Source organism: Leptidea sinapis, chromosome 30 (genome assembly GCF_905404315.1).
Source record: "Leptidea sinapis chromosome 30, ilLepSina1.1, whole genome shotgun sequence".
In the NCBI taxonomy this organism is placed as follows: Eukaryota; Metazoa; Arthropoda; class Insecta; order Lepidoptera; family Pieridae; genus Leptidea; species Leptidea sinapis.
Genome location: NC_066294.1, coordinates 2,985,080 through 3,006,994, shown reverse-complemented (window position 1 = coordinate 3,006,994; position 21,915 = coordinate 2,985,080). Strand labels below are relative to the sequence as shown.

At 35.2% G+C, this 21,915-nt stretch overlaps 1 protein-coding gene across 2 annotated transcripts in view; it reads left to right on the top strand.

Moving 5' to 3' along the window:
• Window positions 1-11,733, top strand: part of LOC126973884 (ski oncogene) — a 91,251-nt gene extending 79,518 nt beyond the window's left edge. The window contains exons 2-3 of one of the 2 annotated variants that reach the window (XR_007731435.1): window positions 2,844-10,097; window positions 10,129-11,733. Coding sequence is in view for 1 of the 2 variants with exons in the window: in XM_050821244.1 (XP_050677201.1) it covers window positions 2,844-3,338 (495 nt within the window). In the remaining variant the exon portion in view is untranslated. Of the gene's footprint in view, window positions 1-2,843 lie in introns of both variants that reach the window. The other variant, XM_050821244.1, reaches the window with a different exon arrangement.
• The last annotated feature ends 10,182 nt before the right edge of the window (window positions 11,734-21,915 follow it).

Sequence of the window (21,915 nt, the reverse complement as noted above, 5' to 3'; positions counted from 1 at the left end):
GCCCAAATGAGTCAGTTACAAACAAACATACATACACGTGAAGCTAATAAAAAGCATGTAAAAAGGATAGCAGATCAAATTAACATAAATTTATATATAAATTCACCTCTATTGGCCACTGCGCCACGTTAGTTGCTTACGTCACACTCTGTTATTCTTTACACAAGGAAACACAACAAAATGGCGGTATTCAGTTTATGAAAGCTAAAAATAACACGGTTTTGGTATACGTGCCTATTATCAGGTATGAGAATACATGACAATATGCAATTTTGTTATTACGTGGTTAAAAAGAGGCGGGAATGCCTAAGTAGAAATTGAAATTTACATTAGTACTAACTGTCCCAGCAAACGTTGGATTGGAAATTAAAGTAAAAAAAATCAATAATTAATATTTTTGGGGTATAAAAATAGATGACGACCCACAAAATATATCGTACATAAAATTTATCGTACTACAATAATTATAATCGATTGCCATCTGTGGATGGAACAGAAAAATATAAAACCGTGACTAAAATACTGGTGTTGATCGTAGAAAGGCGGCGAAACTTTGAAGTTGTGTATATTTTCAATGCTGAATCATAATAAAATAAAAACAAAAAAATTGTCAATGAAATAATAAAAATATATTTAGGGGTGGGCTGCAAGATTATAGCCGTCATCTGTCAATCTGACAATGACTGCACGTTTCATACAATCGAGTGAATCGCTTTTTTCTTTTTTCTCATCTAAAGGGTGACAAAGGGGAAAGCCTTGGCCGTTCGTCAGTTATCTTTCAGCTATCTGTGATATATGACGCATGATCCGCATTAATGAAAGTCAAATTCAAATAAACTTTATTAAATTAGGCTAACTTTGTTTAACTAAGCGCTTTTGAATCTTCACTATATTTTTTTTTTAATATTTATATTTCTTTTAAATTACTAAATCTATCATATTATATTCGGAAAAAGTAGAGCTCGTGAGAAGAACATACAAGAAACTCAACGGCCACTCCTTTCAATCAATAGAGTATTTTACAATGGCTGTAATATATATAAAAATGAATTGCTGTTCGTTAGTCTCGCTAAAACTTGAGAATGGCTGGATCGATTTGGCTAATTTTGGTCTTGAATTATTTGTGGAAGTCCAGGGAAGGCTTAAAAGGTAATAAGAATAAATATGAAAATGGAATGAAATAAAAACAATAATTTTGTTTTTCCTTGATGTGTCCGCCGTCATTCAAAAATGAAAATGAAAGAATAGCTTAAAATAAATAACTAATTAGAATCTTTATATCTTACTTTCTCAGGAGGTAAGAAACAAACTTAATTTTAGCTACCTACCATTCATATGGAAGTAGTTTGTAATGTGCTGTATCCAATATATGAATCGTGTTCAAAGTATTAATAATAGCGTTTTAAATATAATTTTTTTTATAAAAAGTAAAAGAGAATAAATTGAATAAATTAAAATTCTTAGATATATTATGTGTCTAGATAGAGTCTCTTGCTATTAGACAACCGATGAAAAACATACCAGGAATATTAGTTTAGTGTGCGTGACAAGCTACGTCTTACACTCGCGATTTGTATGACACTTTGTGTTAGTTGGACTAACAGATATATTTGATCGTAAGTGATCTTCTCTCCATCCAGCCTAGTAAGCAGGCGGTCCGAGGTTTGAGTCTCCTTCCGAGACGCCCCGCGCCTGTGAGCTACATTTTCGGCCTCCAAGGTCCCCGCCCGGCTTCGCTGTAAAAGCCTTCAGGGCTATCAGCACAGAGAAGGTTTTTATTCGGTAGGGGGTGTTTACACCCGAGCCCAACATATGGGCCCCGTTTCGGGGTCTTCAATACGTAAATGTATTTAACTCCTCTCGAAAAAAAAAAACTTTGTGTTAGTGTGCGTTAATTGCTCAAAATAGGGGTTAGTTCTTAAGTCTATTTTTTTCGACGTTTTTACAGCTGTGATAGTCTATCTAGATGTATAAATAATCTCACTTTAAATTATCGTTTATTGGATGCATCAACCACAAGAGCCTCAAGAGCTTGAATTCATTATTTCTATAAGATGTTTTGTAAACATGATAGTCGTGATTACTGTCATAATTGTCATTTTTATTTAAAACTAGGAATAAGTCAGTAATTAGAGAGGAGAGAATTAAGTCAAGATTTAATTTTCTGTTTTCTTTCACCGACTGCACTGTTATTTTCAATTTTAATAGTACCTAGATCGTACGAAACTCAAAATATTAAAGTACATGAGAGAAAATCAAAAATACAAAAAAAAATACCTTTTCTGTGTTTTTGAATATTCAATACTCAAGCCAGTACCAGGAAAGTAAAAAAAGTAACAAGTAAAAAAAAGTTTTCTCTCAACAACCACAATATTTTTGTTATTGTTTTGCTAAGAGTTGCCAGGGATAAGATAAAACCGTTGCTGACGTCATGAAGCTGATATCTAAATAATAGGTCTGTGAAAAAGTATTTTTATACAGTATGTGTAAACTCCTAATAAAATCTCTTTGGCAACAACAATAAAAAAAGCTACATTTAAAAAACAAACAAATAAGTAAAATGTTGACTGTCAAAATAAGTCAATTTTATAACCATAGATAGTTTATACGTCTAGATAGAGCCTCTTGCTCCTAGACAACCGATAAAAACAGGCCAGGTTTATTACTTAAGTGTGCGTGACAAGCTACGTCTTACATTGATTGTGTGACTGTACTGAGGTGGCGATCAGTCCCACTCTCATCGTATGGTGGTAACAGTAAAATTGCCAGAGACAATAATTGTGTTAGACACATGATTTAGAATGAGTTAAATTTATTCTAAAAGAGTAATTCGTCTATTTCAGTTGGTGGATGCTGTTGTGGTGAAACCTGAACCTCCAGACTCACCTCCGAAGAAGGTGAGGAGCGAAGACTTCGGCTACGCGCTGTATCTGGACCCTTATGCTCATCTTCGGTACCGAACAGTGCCAGCATTCAGGCCCTGGGGCAAAAGGGAGCCCCAGCTTCAAAACCCTGAACGTGTCGTCCGTGTTGCGGATTGCCCAAGGTTTGAGCACGACTACCAGCCGAATGTGGCTCTCAAACCCCTCACTCCGCCTGTGGATGACGTCACATCTTCCACATCCCCTCCACCTTCAGACCCTGAGCTAACGGCGAGGCTATTAGACGCCGAAGCGAGACTGACCGAACGTGAGCGAAGACTCGACGAAAGAGAGGCCGAACTAGTGCGGCGAGAGGCTCGGTTAGAAGAAAGGGAGAGAGAATTGCAGCGGCGCGAATTAGCTGTAGGGGAAAAAAAGACAGAGACAGAGCCGAGTGAATCCGATCCGCCGTGTTGACCAACACGAGTGAGTTCTGTGGAAGTGATTTGATGAACGCTTTACGCGTCGCCAGAGTACAAAACCCTGAGGTGCTGTTTGAACTGTATGGCGCTTCTGGAGCCACTGGCCGTACTGGGATATGTTTCTGCTAACGACAAGATCTATCTGTAAAGTCATCTAGAACTGCTGTTTTTGATAATCTTAGATATTTATTGAAGAATGTTATCTTGTTTAAGAATCTAATATTGAAATGAAGGCGAAGTGGCTCTTTGCCAGAGCCAATAAAAAAAAACTATCCGGTATCGTAATACCAAGAGTCTCAAGTGGTTAAATATATGTTACGCATGTCTTAGGTAACATCACTAAGAATGCAAGAGGTGTGTTTTGTAGTTTTAACACAGATTACGTGTAAATAGCCAGAGCACAGTCCCAAAAGATAGCTAATTCTGTTTAGCAGAATCATAGCCCAACAATAAACGGTTGTTATTTATATATTTATTACTTAAATCTGCATCTACAAAGGTGTATTCAATTATATATCTAGTATCGATATTAATATATCCAACTTGTACATAACTAAACAAGTACAGTTTTAAGTGAATTAAGATTATTTTCTATTGTTTTACAGGTTTTTCGTGTGCCATTATATATAAAGGTTGCGTTACCTTCCCCTAAAACCTCACCCATGCTTCTTTCAATACTCACTTTAATATAAATATACCGTAAGCATAGACACTACAACCATAAGCATAATTTTTACAGGGTTACAATAAGTTCTGTACAACTTTATACATTTACCGTTTTCTTATGTAAATAAGCTGCCAAAATTTGTCATAATAGTTAGCTGTACATTAAAAGTATTTATAAAAAACCTCAAATATACCAAAAACGTTAATGAGGCTGGCCACAGACAATTAGAATTGCGATTCTTCTTTCAAAATTTATTAATTTATAAAATTACCATTGAAATCAAATACTAACTCTTTAAAGATGGACATGATGTAGACAGAGAGTGTATATTTACTGAATTTATAATTTGAATTTAGATTCTGTGTCTTAGTGGAAGGTAATATTTAATTTATTTTGGTAATATTGTCTCAGAATACTTATTCATAAAAAGGATTGATGTAAGCTGTATTGGGAATGACATGAATCAAAAATTCGGTTATCTGTGGCATCTCAATACATGACATCAATCATTACCTCCACAATGGTTGTACATTTCTAATTATCTACATATAATATATCTTATTTCTTCTGTTATTTATTAAGCTACATAAAATTCCATTGAATATGTTATTGTTAGAATTGTGAAAATTTTTGAAGTTAACATTATCCATTGGGTTTGGAATAAATGTGTTTGCCAAATTTCTAGTTGGAAAATATTAAAACAAACAATATTCTAACGGTTGTTAAGTATTTCAATGTTAAGAACTATGGCATTTAGGAATCATATTCCAGAGTAAGTTTTTGGCAATACCAATAAATCGGTATTGCGTGATAAGAGATCGTTAAATATGAACATTATTATATTACGGTAAACTGACTGTGTTTACTTATGTTGGACGATACTACTAGAAGTTTGGTGAATAATTAATTCTTGTACATTGCTAATTATAATGTTCAGGCCAACAAAATTATGGCGGGTTTATCCCGTATTTCTACCTCATTGTATATTAATATATTTGGCTAAAAAATTAATGTAAGCGTACACTTTATTTAGTATACATAAAGTGTGCTTTGGAGCAATAATGAATAAACAGAGTGAAATAAAATCTCACTGCCTGAATAATAAAGTGATGTTTTCTGTGTATTTTAGAATGTATACAATAATAATTTACATTGTTACATTTTTAAAGTAATAAGATATAGTGTGTATGTTTGGTTTTACAAAAATGTATCGCATTGTATTGTTACTAAAGACACCTCTAGCAGAAATATTATGAAATGAGTTTTCATATAATTAAAACTAGATGGCGCTTTTAACATTAATGTAACATTAGGTTTTTTAAAATACAAATTATTGTATTTAAAAGGAATATTGCTTAGATAATTTATACGTCTAGATAGTATCTTGCTGTTAGACAACCGATAAAAACAGGCCAGGTATATTAGTTTAGTGGTTGTGACGTTTTCATAGCTTTTATAGTCTGTCTAGATGTATAAATGATCTAAGGTTTATTGATTTCCACATTAAGGGTTCTATTTCGATATATTAACTTCATCACATGTTAGTAATATCAACTGGAGTATATAGCACACTAATATACACATAATGACGTTAGTGCATTTCCGTAGTTTAATGTGATATAACTTACGTTAGCCAACTGAATTTACCACTTATTTCTTATAGTTATTATTTTAATTACATTGTGATTCTTATGTAAATATTTATTATATATTTTAATTTTATTAGTTATGTGTGATTTGCAATAAATACAATTGTTTTATATTCATATTCAGTAAAATGAGTTGTCGCATATTAAAGGCAGGTTCTGAATATCAATTGTGACTTGAATTAATATTATTTCTAATTTGTACTTGTTCGTTTATTCTTTTTTATATTGTTTTTACCAATAGCGCTATGGTGAATTTATGTGAACCGTACAATGTTCTGTAAAAAATTCAAAAGAATCAGTATATAACTTTATGTAATTTTCAATTTTAATGAAACGAACGTTCGCTTTTAATATTTATAAATTTTGTTTACTTTTTTATTGATGACAAGTAACAATAGCATAAAAAATTATTTTCAGAGCTTGTGTTTAATATGTTTTTTATGATTTCTTTTGTATTGTCCACGCCGTGATGCGAGTTAGCGCCCTCATTGGAGGATCGAATTGTGAAATAAGATTTCGCTGTAATAATATTTGGCAAAGCTCAAATGATTGAGGTAGTTGTTTTTTTAATTGGATATTTTATTCTTTTAAAAAGTTACACAGAGTGCTGTTATGTTGTAGATAGTGTTTTTGTAAGGCGAATATGTATTCTATAGTACCTTGGTGTCCGTGACCAAACGTAAAGTTCACTGTAATGTTGGCAGCAATGAAATTACTGCTGTTCATTGACCTCTACTATATACCACTGGACTGGCGGCTGTCAAAGTGCTGTTATGCCTATTGGATATTCGCCATTTTGGCGCTGTTGGCCATGTAGCGAGAGTCTGCGGTAATAAAACTAGTGATGACAACCTCAGCAAACATCGATAGATGGTGGGGGAAAAAGTTGATTATTGAAGAATAAAAAAACACTGAAAACGAACGAAATTAATTCAAAGTGCAAAAATAGTTCAGAGTATTGTACGTTGCTTCGCAGCCATTTGCATTATACGTCAAAATTAGTTCTCTCGTCGCTCGCGAGTGGTGCTTCAAATAGGCACAAAATATTTACTGTCAAACTTATGGAACAGCCTGTCCAGTGGTATTTATACAGGTCTGTGGTGCTGTTTGACATTTAATGACAATTAGTTGATCCAATAACATAGCTATCGATACATGAATTTAGATGAACAAGCCCTAGGAAAAATGTATTAGTAATCTTTTTTTATAACCAATACAGGCTTTTAAGGCCATGTCTGTCACATGCAGCGGCGGGGCTGTAAAAATACATATTGGTCTTATGGAACTTAAGTTGTTATATTGAATTTTAGTGTAAGAGCCATCTCTAGTCAGAGACGTTTCGAGAAATAAATTACCATTTACTTTTTGTCGTAATTTAATACTTAAGTACCACAGAGAAGTGTAATAACTTATTTTTAATAGTGTTTATAAGGAAGTGTATGTCTGTACCTTTTATAGGATGTATTGTTTAGTCTATTTCAAGAGAATTTAATAAAAATTGTATTCAAGGAAACCTTAAAAAGCATTTGTTGTATAATTATTTACTCAAAATTTTTTTTTTTCAATGTACCCTACTTATTATTTGAGAGTTTTGATAAACTGAAGATTTTTAATCAAAATATTCTTTTATTTAAGTTACGTTGATAATTTAACGATAAATTCTATTGAAATAGACTGAAAATGAAACTTTTCTGTCAGTATGTTACATTAGTTAACACATTTGGTGCTATGATGTTTTTGGCTTGGCTAACCTAGTGTTAAATTGTATATAACGTATTTATTAGTTATTGGCATCTACTTTCGTTCGTTACTTTTCATGGCCAAGCCATTGTGAGCTTTGCTCTGGATGAAGCTGTGTTTCTATCTTTTATTTATGCCTACTATTACATTGCAGTGTGTCGCGGAGCAAAAAATAATTTCTAGACTTGATTGTTTGCGCGTCCTGAATGATATAATCTTAGAATATGTATTGGTCACCGCTGTGCTCAAACTAGATACCGCACTACCTAAGAACAATAGCTTTTTTATAACGGCAACTTTTAGATGCTTGCGTGCGTGGCATCATGCCACTTAATGGCATCCTTCAAAATTTGTAACATACGCTCATGTTATTTTACATTGAAATTAATAAAAAGTTTGACAAAACATGTCATTGTGAAACGTCAATGTCACACATTGTTCGCCACGAGGCCACACGAGACTGGCTGGAGTACGCCTACGGGCGTAGTATTAATTGCCGCACTTTACGAATATGCCTGCGCCATCTAGTTGGAGCGTAGCGGAGACCAATCATTTATCTAAGGATATTATAATAAAGATATGTCACATAAACTCACAAAACATCAGTGACAGCAGATTGAAAGAACTGTCACTGTCAAACTTAAACTACAGTTACTAGCTGTCAAAATGCCCCCGTGTCACGCGATGCGTGTGATAGTGACATAATATCTGTTCTATTTACTTATAATATCATTGCTGGGCGCGAAACGTAAGAGGGAGAAGATTTGTCTGTAAGTGACTGAAAATATTTTCTGCTATGCGGGATCTATTTGCCAGTAGCGCTGTTGGCACGCGGGATCTGTTTCTTAACACATTGCTTACGTTCAACCTCCAAATAAGTGGAATAATCATCAGCTGTAATGTGTGTGAGTGAGAGGGCAATATCGGCACTACTCTTCCCACTTGTTATATCTTTATAATGCAATGTTTTATAACAAACTACGCGTGCTTATATCTTTAGTGGTGACAATTTAGACGGAGCATAAACCAGGGAGTGTACTTTATGTTACTTGTTTGACGAAGCCACAGTAAGAGACTTAAAAAAAAATAACTGATTATATACTTCAGAATCGACATTACTGAAGGCCAAAAAATGATCTTTGCATTCAGAATCAAATCAAAGAGCTTCTTTGATGAAATTTTAGTTGTATCGAGTTTTGTTAATTATTATAATGAAACTATGGGATTGGTTTACTTATCACCGAACAGGATAAGTTTAGTTGGACGTCTTTTTTATCGTTTATCGTGTCCCTTTTATAAATATTTGACTGTGAATCCTTTGGTTAAAGTTATTATTCTTTGATTTGTGATAGTATTATTGTATAAAGATTTTTGTATTGGTTATAACCATGACAATTTCCAAAATGTGGATACATTTTAGATTGTTTTAAAATTTAATAAGCCCTTTTAAAAATCTCAGTGATAGATAAACAGCTGTGCTTATTTAATTTATAAGTTAATTAATAAATAAGTAAACCTTTTTGGTAAACATTAATCTCTCTCTAGTTTATGCTCCGTTATTCTTGCAATAGTATGTAGATTTTGTTTGTATCGATGGAAAAGTTTCAATACTCTCACTGTCTTGTATATTCGGAAGATTTAGGTGTATTGGAGCGATTGTATTTAATTCTAGCCATGTCTTACCATTCATTCATTTATCTACAGTTATCATTACACAATATTTTGAATTATCTCACTTTTCGGTTTTTTTCAATAGTGTTACTCTTTGTCGCCCTTGGGTGCGTTATGGGATAGTAAACGCCGCCATCTTGAAAAAGTAGTGCGTCATTGTTTTAGCTGCGCGGGCACCGAGCTTTTGACATAGGTAAACTTGTCAAATATTAGCTATACTTACTGAATGGTGGAAGCCACAAATTGCCTACCATTAAATAATTAAGTATACAAATATAAAAGTTTTGGCATTGTTTTGCATTTTACATTGTCAAGGATTTATGAGGTTATTTTATCATTAACCATCAAATGGACCTTAATGTTTAGTGTCGATAGCTTCGTAACAGCTTATTTACATATTATACATTGTTGTAGATATAGTACTTAAAAAGCATGCACATATAAATCATATTCATCAGTAAATCCGCTCTAAAGATTACGTAATATTAGTTTGCCAGTTAACTTGTCCGTTATATTATACTAATTAATTTATTAATATTACGCCACTCTTTTCCTTAAGTAAAAGTGTAGAGATGAATTGGATAAATTATCCATTTGGGCGAGAAATACTTCTTCTGATAATTTCAAAACATGCAGGAGTTGAGTTATGGGTTGTTATTATCGGTTATAAGACAGTGAGCAGTATAATTAATGTAAATATTGTATTATCGTAATGTTCGAGAACGAATGGCGGGCTATTGAACCTTCATTTACTAGATAAGGCGCTACACTTTGTTACTGTCTTCTATATTGTTTTAAATTAGTCTAAAGACATTATATAACATATTATTAGGTTTATTTCGACGTTTTGTACAATTTAATTACTTATGATTCGGACTAAAATGAGAATAAGATGTATTAGTGTTGGCAGCTCAATACTTCGACGTACCTTGAGTTGTTTGTACACTAACGTTTATTTTAATCATCGAATTGTTTTATTTTATGAACAGACGGAACTAGTAGTTACAACTTAAAAATCACCTTCCAGGTTGGCCACAACCTGGAAGGTGATTTTTAAGTTTCGAACGCTCGATCTTACGAAGAATGGCCGAGAATAATTTGTCACACACGACATTTTTTGACAGTGGATTATTAAACTACTCTGAAAATGTTTTTCAGTATATGCTATTTTAAAATTACCACAAAAAGTAGTTTATCAGCTGAACACATAAATGGAGAAAAAAAAACTATGTCAATAATAATCGTGGGATAATCCCACAAAAATAGCAAATCATTGAAAAATTTCGCTTCTTCGCCTTAAGTTACGCACCTCCCACTTGGATTTCATAATTTTAGGCAGGATTTTTGAAAGAATTAATTCTAATAAATTTATTTTCCAGTTCTAAAAACTGGATATTGAATTGGATTGGATTCATGCGAATAATAATCGCGACTTTGTTGTGTGTGACAATTAAAAATCACTTCCTGATATAGCGCCATCTATCTATGTAATATGAACAAAGTCGTAACGCAGTACAAAAGTATGAGCTAAATTACGGCACTGTTCACATTACTCAACGCTCTGAGACTAAGGCTGAGATCTATAGAGTGTACACTTTGGTCAGACTAAAACTTAGCTAAGTGTGAGATTAGCATAATCTTTGATTTCGTTTTTATAGCCATTTGACTGCTGAGCTTATGCGAAGGCAGCCCAATGCAAAAGGTAAGTTCGCGTTTTATTACAATCAGAAATGTTTTACGTAAGTACGTTCTAAGCTACGTCTATGTGAGCTCTATACATCCCAGCCTACGGAAACATATTTTGTGACTATTTTTCAATACAAGACACTATCTAGTAAGTGCTACAGAGTGCGAAGTGTGATTTTTTACCTATTCGATCGCGTAAAAGTTAACTACGATTTGTATGGCGTCGAAAGAGCGCCATCTAGTGAAAGTAGAGGAAAACGTAAAAATCTCACATATAAATCCGACAACAATAAGCGGAAAATCAAAACAGTATGACACAGAATATATCCTTGACATTCAGTTTTCAAATTGTGTAATTTTTGGAAGAGGAAATTGCTGAGAACGACATTAATTTTGTCGGATCTGCAATTGTTTTTATCGTACTGATGAATGTCTTGCCCGGGTTAGCGTGACGGTACGCTGTTTTGTAATTTTTAAATCTGAAAAAGGCCTCAGTTAATGTTTCCTATTAAGACGGAGATTTATAGAGCGAACTTAAACTTTGCTAAGACTTTACTCGCGTAAAACTTACCTGAATGTGATAAAACGCGAACTTGGCTTTTGCCCGTCTTAGCTTAAGCTAAGTTTAATATAAGATGTCAATTCAGTATAAAAACGTAAAGAAAGATTACACTGAACTTATACTCAGCCACGTTTTACGTAAGTAAAGTCTGAGCAAAGTGTGAGTTCTAAAGATCTCAGTGTCTCATGTGCAGGTAATGAATAAAATAATGTTCTGATGCAACAACGATAGTGTTGTTTTGGTGAAAGTATTGAATACACTACGTATATAAGATAGAAATAAAGGTTTCGTCAAGATTTTCCAGGCTGTATTGTACTCCTGTGATCTCAGTGGGATGTTTGTTTATTACAATATATTGTACTCTTTCAAAAAGATGCTACCACTACAGTCTCAAGATTAAATATTTATAGTTAAACGCCATTTTTTATTTTACCTTTAAAATAGTTTAAAAGAAAAGTGTGATAATGACAATTGGCGCCTATTTCAACATTCTTTTTTTTATGGAATAGGAGGACAAACGAGCGTACGGGTCACCTGGTGTTAAATGATCACCGCCGCCCACATTCTCTTCCAACACCAGAGCGTTGCCGGCCTTTAAGGAAGGTGTACGCGCTGTTTTTTGAAGGTACCCATGTCGTATCGTCCCGGAAACACCGCACAAGGAAGCTCATTCCACAGCGTTGTAGTACGAGGAAGAAAGCTCCTTGAAAACCGCACTGTGGTGGACCGCCACACTTCCAGATGGTGGGGATGATATCCTAATTTGTGGCGTGTCGTGCGAAGGTGGAATTCGGCGGCAGGAATCAGGTTTAACAGCTCTTCGGAACACTGCCCTTGATAAATGCGGTAGAAGACACACAATGAAGCGACGTCTCTACGCAACGCCAAGTGATCCAGCCGTTCACAGAGCACTGGGTCCCCGACAATTCGAGCAGCTCTGCGTTGCACGCGGTCAAATGGATCGAGCTGATACTGGGGTGCGCCAGACCATTCATTTATAATTGGCCCCCATTTCAACGTAGGAAAATGACTTGTTTCAGTTATTTGTTTTAGTTCCGGCAAGGCATCATTCATGACCGCAAGACATGTGAAGAGTTGATTGCACATTAGGCTTCTGTCTTTGAACTGTCAGCGCTAGGATTAGGTGACACTTGTATATCTACTCGAGTGTCACCTAATCCTAGTGCTGAGGTGAAGGCGTTACTCTGCAGCGCAGTTAGCACACTATTCCGTCGGAGAGAATCCTGACACTGTAGTCATTCACTTCCTTTCATATCAATTTAGTGGCGACGAATTCCTTGATGGCTACATACTTCATTAATTGATTAAACATATTAGGGGCGTGGCTTAACAGTTTTGTCAAATAAAACATCTTAACATGTTTACCGCGAGCAAGGGATAACATCACCCGCGTTCGCCTGCGTGGAGCAAAATTAACGGATAATTTGTTAGCATTCACTGATTGAAGACGAACCTATCATTCGTAGCAAGCTATAATTCTATTTGGTTTGTATGTGATAGAGTGGAATAAAGAAAATACTTTGTTTTTTATACAACTGACAACAGAAAGGCTGGTTCTTTGGGATTGGTAGATCATAAAAATAAATACAAAAAGCTGGATGCACTTCGACGGAACTCAAAATTTGAAATGAAACAAAAACAGGTGCAGCGGACGGACTGTTTTGCTAGCATGTTTTGTTAAAGTATTCTGTTAAATAATTGGCGCAGCAGACCCGGCTTAACTAGCTAGTTTAACTTAGGCTTACCCACCTATGTTGATTTAGATGATTTTACAATAGGATCCCCGATAATATTTTAACGTTTGTTGCATATCTTTTGGACCGGGTGGGTGGATAAGTATCAATTTCATTAAGTGATTTTAAGATCCTTGAATAAAATATTTGGAATCTTGCCAAACAGACTAGCGAAAAAAAAAAGAGTAAAACCATCTCGTGTCACCCGTCGACGGTTGACGTTGACGAAACAAAAACATGGAGATCTCTGAGAATATGTTTCAAGTTTTCAACGTCCAAAACTAGCGTATTTAGAACGTCATCCGCCATCGATCTATACAGATTCAGAGCTTGATAAAACATCATCCAAATCCCTGTAGTATCACATCGGCCGTTGCAGCAGCAGTGTGATCATCGGGAAACAAACCCAGCCCCAACGAGCGAAATTTAAAAATAATCGACATGACGATTTGTCGTCGACATGGTCACCGTGTGTATGTGCACAAATCGATGATATTCTAATATATATCAGGAAATAAATAAATTAATAAATATGCCTACCTACTGATTTATATATAAAACTCTGTGATACTAAAAGTACGAGGGAAATTACCATACAAGATCGATATTTCTGAAAAATATTTCAGCCACTAAACTAGTCTGTGACAACATTACTTATTACTAACTAACTGGGAATAGCCAAGTTGATGGTATTACGCAAAAGGCCTTTTGGCTATACTCAGCTATTGTAAGACCACTTATATCATATTGCTCTTTGGTACGTCCACGCCGGGAGTAGCTCTAAATGCGCTTCTGAAACCGCCATTCCTAAACTTGTATATGTAGCTTACTAAACTTGTATTTGCATAGAATCATCACCCATAAACCCTACGCACATGGTCAACGCCGAAATTCGACTTGATCAGCAACTTTGGTATTGAATACCACTCAAGAAAAGAAACTGGTGAAATAACCAAATTACTTCGAAAAACGGGAGCTTTAAATAGTATACCGATGGATCCAACTTGGGATCTGACGTTGACTGCACTAAAGTGCACAGTCAACTGTATACAGAGAGTTCGTCGGTTTTGGCAAATCTGTAAATTTAGAAAATCTTGTCTTCCAATCACAGGTATACGCCATAACAGAATGTTGGAAAACCATCCTGAATAAAAAGGTAAGTCGCAAAAAGTCAAGTCTTGTCGACTGCTGGACTATACTGAATACTTTGAAAGAAGCGAAAACTAAGTTACACTTCAATGAGTTCCAGGCATGCATGGAACTAAGGCAATTAAGGCGTTGACGAAGTTGCAAGAATTGTTACCAAAAAGATTAAATTTAGCCCTGAACCTTTATGTGGTGTCCCAAATGAGTCTTGTTGTATCAAAACATCATGTTCATAAGGGTGTAGCAAACTCAGGAATAACACTTTTTTAAGAAAAGGCTGATGATGACGTATGAGGCAGTAGGGCTGCTTGCAAAGCGTGTAGATTCTGTTGTGGTGCAGACGAAACCCCGTTACACATGCCTTCTGAATTTGGTCCTTTACTGCGTCACCTTAGCATCTCTTTGGGTACACCAATTCTTTAACCACTTAAAAAACTTACTGCACTGCTCAATACAAAAGATGTGCTACAGAAGTAGAACAGTACAATGTGTTATATTTTAAGAAGAAGAGAAGGACAAAGTAGCGACGCCTGATGGTGAGTAATCACCGCCGCCCATACTCTCAATACCAGTGGAATCACACGAGCATTGCCGACTTTTTAGGTGAGAGCGACGGGCGAGAGCGGCTTTTCTTGAAGGTACCCAAGTCATATAGCCTGGAAATAATTGGAAACACCACGCAATGAAGCTCAATCCACAGTTTGGTTACTTGTGGTCAAAAGAACCTAGAAAACTATTTACTAACCTCACTCAATTAGCATATCGCAAACGCTAAGCTATTATAGGTTGCAAAAGTCCACGTTAAACGTAGAGAAGTATGTCTCGATGTTTATTCCAAAACTTTATTTTTTACCGGTGGAAGACCGGTGGTGGCTGCACCTCAATGGAGTTGATACCAGGTTCACCAAATACAGAGTGGATGTGCTGGTTAAACATGTCACATAACTGGGTGCCAGTTGAAACTGAATACCTTTTGATTACATAATTTGTGGTAGACCTTTGCGAAGATTGACTTAATATAAGACCAGAAGAACTTTGGATTAACGTAATTATATTTTTTGTGGAAACTAAGTTATTTTCATAGTGTCTTAGATGCATAAGAAAAAGAATTAATAAATTAGAACCAAGACACTATTAAATTATTTAATATTAACACTTAGTAAAAACCCGTCATGGGTTTTGTATACCAGGGAGGCTTATAGGAAGACGTGCGTAGAGGAGACGCTTTGGAACATGCGTGTCTAACGATTTAGAATTTCATAAAGAATTAAAATGTACTCCTTCAATGATTGCCTTGAAAATAGCAAAAACCAACCAATTTTACCGAATTCGTGATTAATTTCACCAAAATTCGAGTTAAAATAAACGATGTTTAAGAATAGGCGCGGGTAAATGATTAATAGTATAAATAAATAAATAATAATAAGGGAATTGAGCGAATTAATTTCAACTTAATTTGTAAGGCTTAGTGATGTACGTCTTCCTTTACAATAGGACAGTCGCTTGTGAGAGCAGTGCAATTTATTTTGCATAAAATAAGGTCTGGCAGCTTCTGATATATATTAAAACTAGTATTAAATTATTTGTTATATTTTTTTAAAGTGATAACCCTCACTTCTAGGATTAATACACAAATAAAATTTTGTTTTTCAAATTTAACATATTGTTTAGATTTACAAGAGCGACATCTCAAGTCAATTTCCTAATATGCAAATATTTGGGTTGAGCAGGTTATCAACTGTAAAGTAGATCCTGTAGACGAAGCGGTACTCGAACGGTTAGCTCAGTTGGTTAGAGCACCGGCACGGAACGCCGGAGGTCGTGGGTTCGAATCCCCTATCGTTAATAAAATTTTGTTTTTCAAATTTTATTTGTGTAGTATTAAATTGTTCTATGCAAGTAAAATATAGAAACTCTATTTGTGGCACCACCGTCGAGTCGGTACCATTACCAAGACGCATATTATGAGAACAAAAGTAACCGACATAGCCCAAATTATTGCGAAACTGAAAACAGGGCACGTAGTTCGACGAACAGATGGCCGGTGGGGCGAATGGAAACTCACTCAATCACGTACCGGAAGACACTTCGTCTTCCGGTACGTGATTGAGTGAGTGAGTGTTGGTAGGCCACCCACAAGATGGACCGACGATCTGGTCAAGGTCACCCGAATAAGTTGGATGAGGGCAGCGAGGACCGATCGTCCTGGAGATCTTTGCGGGAAGCCTTTATCCAGTAATGGACGTCTTGTGGCTAGTGATGATGATGATTTTATGATTATCCGTGCTAGACCACTGAGTATGTGTTTCGTTAAAGTCACTTGTTATATGAAAAACATTATAAGAATATTATGTCACTAATTGACTACACATTTCAAAGAAGTGTCTTTAATATGCGTATGTGTAAAAGCATTTCTAAAAGACGGCGACTTCGAGCGGCTTCTGGGTGTCATATTCGCGCGGGGCTTACAGCGTTCTAAGTGTCACATATAATAATGCGTTTAGGAGGCTGTTGGGGCTACCATGGTGTTGTAGCGCTTCTGGAATGTTTGCTGATGCATCTGTGGATGGTTTCCATGCGCAAAAAAGGCGGTTTTACATGTTGCAGCATCCTAAAGTTGATTGCTGCCAGAGCTGACTGTTCCTTCCAGAAACACTGGATGCAGTTAGCTCTACGTTTATAAATATATTTCACTAATAAAACTAACGTAGTTCATAAGTAATATTGTTGCTAATACATTTACTAATATATATGGAGATATCTCTGGATTAAATTAATAAATAAATTATATAAATAAATAAATATACTACACACTACTACACGCTTCGGAAACAAATGGCGCTCTGAGAGAGATGAAAGCGCCGCAAGAAACTCTCCCAGAATTTTTTTTTATTAAATATACAATATTGTATTGTCATTGCTATTGCTATAAAATAATCATATTCTAGTCCCAGGCTGTCGGATCACTTAGATATTCAGCTGTGGAGTTGCAGGATTTACAACAGAGCCATTTTTTTATAAAACATTTAAATTTATTTATAGTTAATGCCTGAACATGCCTGCTGGGACTTTATTATAAAAGTGTATACATTTACCCATAAAGCTATTATGTATCTTATTAAGCCTACTAGAATTAGTTACAAGCAATCCCTTATTTCTATTGTTATAATAATCAAAATCACACAGCAAAAAAGTGACGATTCTTGTGAAGCCAGACAAAGTTAAAGACATAACGTTAGAAACTATATACAATATGAATCTTAAATGTTATTCAAATAACATGTATACGTGCAGCAGTTGGCGCTGAGGTCAGGCGGGGTCAGCAACGGAACCAAGGCCATTTCGAGTCTGTAGATAAGTTAAATCGTTACCTCTGTACATTTATTACATGATTTACAAAACACATACTTTTGTCGTAGGTCATACCAGGAATTTTGCATTATGTACGCCGAATTATTGATTAAAAAGGTTTATAATTATAGGTTTAAGTAGTTGGGTGTAATATTGTCACATAATGTCAGGGTAAACAGGGCAAGTAAGTAGGTAACATATAATAAAATTCTTATCAAATAATCGAAACAGAGGGCCTACTAAAATCGATATTCGATATATCGTGGCATTAGTCGTGTCGAATCCTACTCTTAGTTACATCGTATTCAATGTCGAAGCGATGATTGAACATTAATACCGATAATATTGAAAAATTTTTCGATATTATCGGTCCTAACCCTACTCTTAGTTGAAAATGTCAGAGACGAATATTGCAATTCGACAAACAATCAAACTACACTTTTACGATAATCTCAACGAAACCTTCTTGCCTGTCGTTGCTATTATCGTTTCAAGTTGTATAGATATATTTGCCATACAGAGCTAAGCAGAGATCAAGGTCTTATCTAATAGATATTGCATATTCTTTTTATAATAATATAATATAGCTATTTTAATATTATATTTATACTTACTGCACCTATTTTTTTGTTCAATATAATATCATTTTTTAACTGAGCTGAGTATGATTGTTAACAAAGCTATGTGACATCCGACCAAATAAAGGTATTCCTTAACTTTGGAAACTACGCTAACTGAGTGGCACTACAACTGCGCAAGTCTCTCTGTGGTGCGTGCTTTCATTTACGGGCGAAGAGTTCAGTTTTATGCAGGACAATCTCATTGAACATGTGGGATGAGTGGAGCGGTGCCAGTGGAAGGCTCCTTTGCACTGGATGCCGGCTAGATTATGGGTGATAATAATAATAATTCTTTATTTACATAAAGTGTGCAGAAAAGATAACAAAAAATACAATACGAATCAACACATTAGCCAAAAAGGGTATGCAAATTACATTAGCTCCACGTCATGTAATAATAAAATTCTAACATTACAGCACATAAATATTTCATTGTTACATCATATTACCACAACGGCGCGTATTTATGCCGTGAAGCAGTAATGTTTAAGCATTACTGTGTTTCGGTCTAAAGGGCGCCGTAGTTAATGCAATTATTGGGCAAATTAGACTTAACATCTTATGTCTCAAGGTGACGAGCGCAATTGTAGAGCCGCTCAGAAATATTGGGTTTTTCAAGAATCCTGAGCGGCATATCATTGTTTTGGGCAGGACGTATTAATTACCATCAGCGGAACGTCCCTTACTGTCATAAAAATGCCAAGTAAGCTTCATAAAACTATAAGAAGAATGGGAAAACATATCGTCTGTTCCACGAGAAATCGCATGGAAGCAATCATAAGAGCCCGAGGAAGAAAAACTATAGGTACCTGTACTCAATAAACTTTTTTAATCGTTTTTTAAAAGCATTTGAACAAAACACGATTGCTAAAGAAATTAAATTTAATTTAAAACATTAATATTCATTAAAAGATACCTTATCATATCCTCAATTAACTGGCTTTTTTGTTGATTAAAAAAAACATAAAACACAACAAAGTGAGGCGATTCCATTTTTTATTAGAAGATTTCTATTGAAATCTAAATAATGCGTATTAACGCCCTCACTGTAAAATCTGTATCTCTTTGTTAAGAGAATTCCTTTTCCGTTTAATGTTCGAGGATCCTAGAATTATAACATCCCACATGGCATAATACAAGATGAACTTGTATCCTTGTAAATACATAATTGATGACACTTTTTACTAACGGAATTGTTATAAAAATATTTAAAATATAATTATTTTTATATTTTTGTAATATAAGAGACATCTGTCAGCGTAGGTCCAAAACAATTCCGCGGGTGGTTAGGGCGACAGGCTGAGGAACTTCCCACAAATCGTGCCATTCCAAAAATATCTGCCTTTAAATTAGACCTAAGGGTCTAATAAAAATAAATAGCAGCTTTTAAATGAAAGCCACTTCAGATGTTGGTCGAGACCTTTGGCAATAAGACAATTTATGAAAACAGTTATTGTTGCGTCTATAACCCACATGTCAGTATCCTCGTGAGTTAAGTCTAATTACTTTAACAATTTACCTTTCTCGGTTTTCTCTCGCAATGCGCGTCGCTCCAGCCGGTCGCCCAGTTTAATATCAATCTTATTGTCAACAATAGTTCAGTCTGTGATGATAGATCGGTCTTAGTAGAGCTAGGTACAATGGTTTTCTTACAATTGTCTTCAGATGTTGGTCGAGACCTTTCGCAATAAGACCTTTACGAAAACTACTATCGGCTCGGTTTTCTCTCACAATGGTTACATCAACAATGAATGCCCGTCGCTCCAACCGACCTCCCAGTACAATATCAGGCTTATTGCCAACAATAGTTCTGTCTGTCATAATAGATCGGTCTCAGAACAGCTTGAACGTTTACCAGAACTGTCTCCGGAGCAGACTTGTAATATGGAAATTGATAATACACAAGATCGTTTCGAAAAGCAATTTGCTGTTGGATAATTAACGCTTTTTTATGACAATAAGGGACGAGACGAGCAGGACGTTCAGCTGAGCAGTGCCACTCAAGATTCTTGAAAAAATAAAAATTGCGCTTGAAACCTTGAGACATAAGACGTTATGTGTCAATTTGCTCAGTAATTTCACTAGCTACGGCATCCTTCAGACCGAAACACATTAATGCTTACACATTACTGCATCACGGCAGAAATAGGCGCCGTTGTGGTACCCATAATCTAGCCGGCATCCTGTGCAAAGGAGCCTCCCACTGAGCTACAAGGTTGTGCCCATGAATATGCTATACTATATATATACTATCCAACTGACGTCAGAATAATAAAACCGTATAAATACTTGGCAAGATGAGAACAGCTTGAAATTTAATATAAGTTTATTATTACAGTGTAATAGTAGTTTTTATTGTTAAATAAGTACGCAATAAGCCTTGGATTTATGATATAATGTCCGTGAAAAATTACACAAACAACATTATGATAATAAAAATTGTTTTTATAACTGCACCCACTGGCGCTATTTTATACAGATGAAAAAAAACCCGTAATATATCTTAAGGCGTCCATTGGTATCAAGTAGTGAGAACATAATTTTATACACATTTATTGTCAGGAATGAGACACATTAAAATAAAGTAAAAAAAAAGTAATTACGCACCAAATTATTAAAGTTTTATTACCTTAGTTTACTACAATAAATAAGTGCGGGTTTTAATGTTCTTTTTACTGAAGCCTTTAATCTCAGAGGTTTTTTTAAGTGGTGTCTCCGTATTTACTACATATACGTATCAAATATCATACAGAAATATTTTAACACAGTATATATCAACAACAGATAAGGGTACATATAGATAAAAAAATTATAAGTTGAATAATAAGTGTGTTATCAACATTATACGTGTTTATAAGTAATAATCCACAAACAACAAATATTTACCAACCAAAATGGAGTACATCGCTGCAGTTTTTAATGTTCAATCTAGTCGATAAAAACATAAGAGTAACCCACCTGAATTACTAAAACATCTGTATTTCCGACCATATCTTTCTTAGTAATAGTAGGTAAATGAGAATTAAGTATGTAATATCGGTGTGAAGCCACATCCACCTTTGTAAAAGTGGGGACTCCCACCGATCTGCGAAGACACACTGCCGCGGAATCGAGCGAGCACAGAAGAGCAACTTTTTCTTATAATAGCTGCGAAACTTCTGCCAACATTCCTGATGCAGTGCAACGCCACGGCAAGCCGAGCAGTAGCCTGAGTATATTATTGTATTGCACACGTAGATCACTGTATACCCTCTGCGTGTAGTCGACCCAGAGGTGTAGAAAGATTGCCAATATGCTTTAAAAAGTGTAATATTTACTGATTTCGTACACCGTGCAAACTTAGTAGCCAGCATGTTACAGCGAATAGCCAGGGAACTACGGATCTATCGATGTCGACACTGTTACTTAGATCTTCAGTGACCCAGTGGCCTAAGTATTTAAGCTTTGTCACCCTACACAGAGGAGTTTCATAGAGTGAAACATAAGGAATGGATGGATAGGAAAAACCAGCTGCCTTGAAGACCATCAGTTCACTTTTTCGGCTTCGACAATATGACATATTTAGTCATATATAGTCTTGCTGAGTTCAACGATGAGTTAATCCTCCCTGCCTCATTCCACATTCCCAACAATATAACTCTGATAATTAACTATTCCAGCGTACACAGTTTCTTTGATTGTCATACCAATATTTAAATATTGATTTATACAAACTACGTGGGGTTA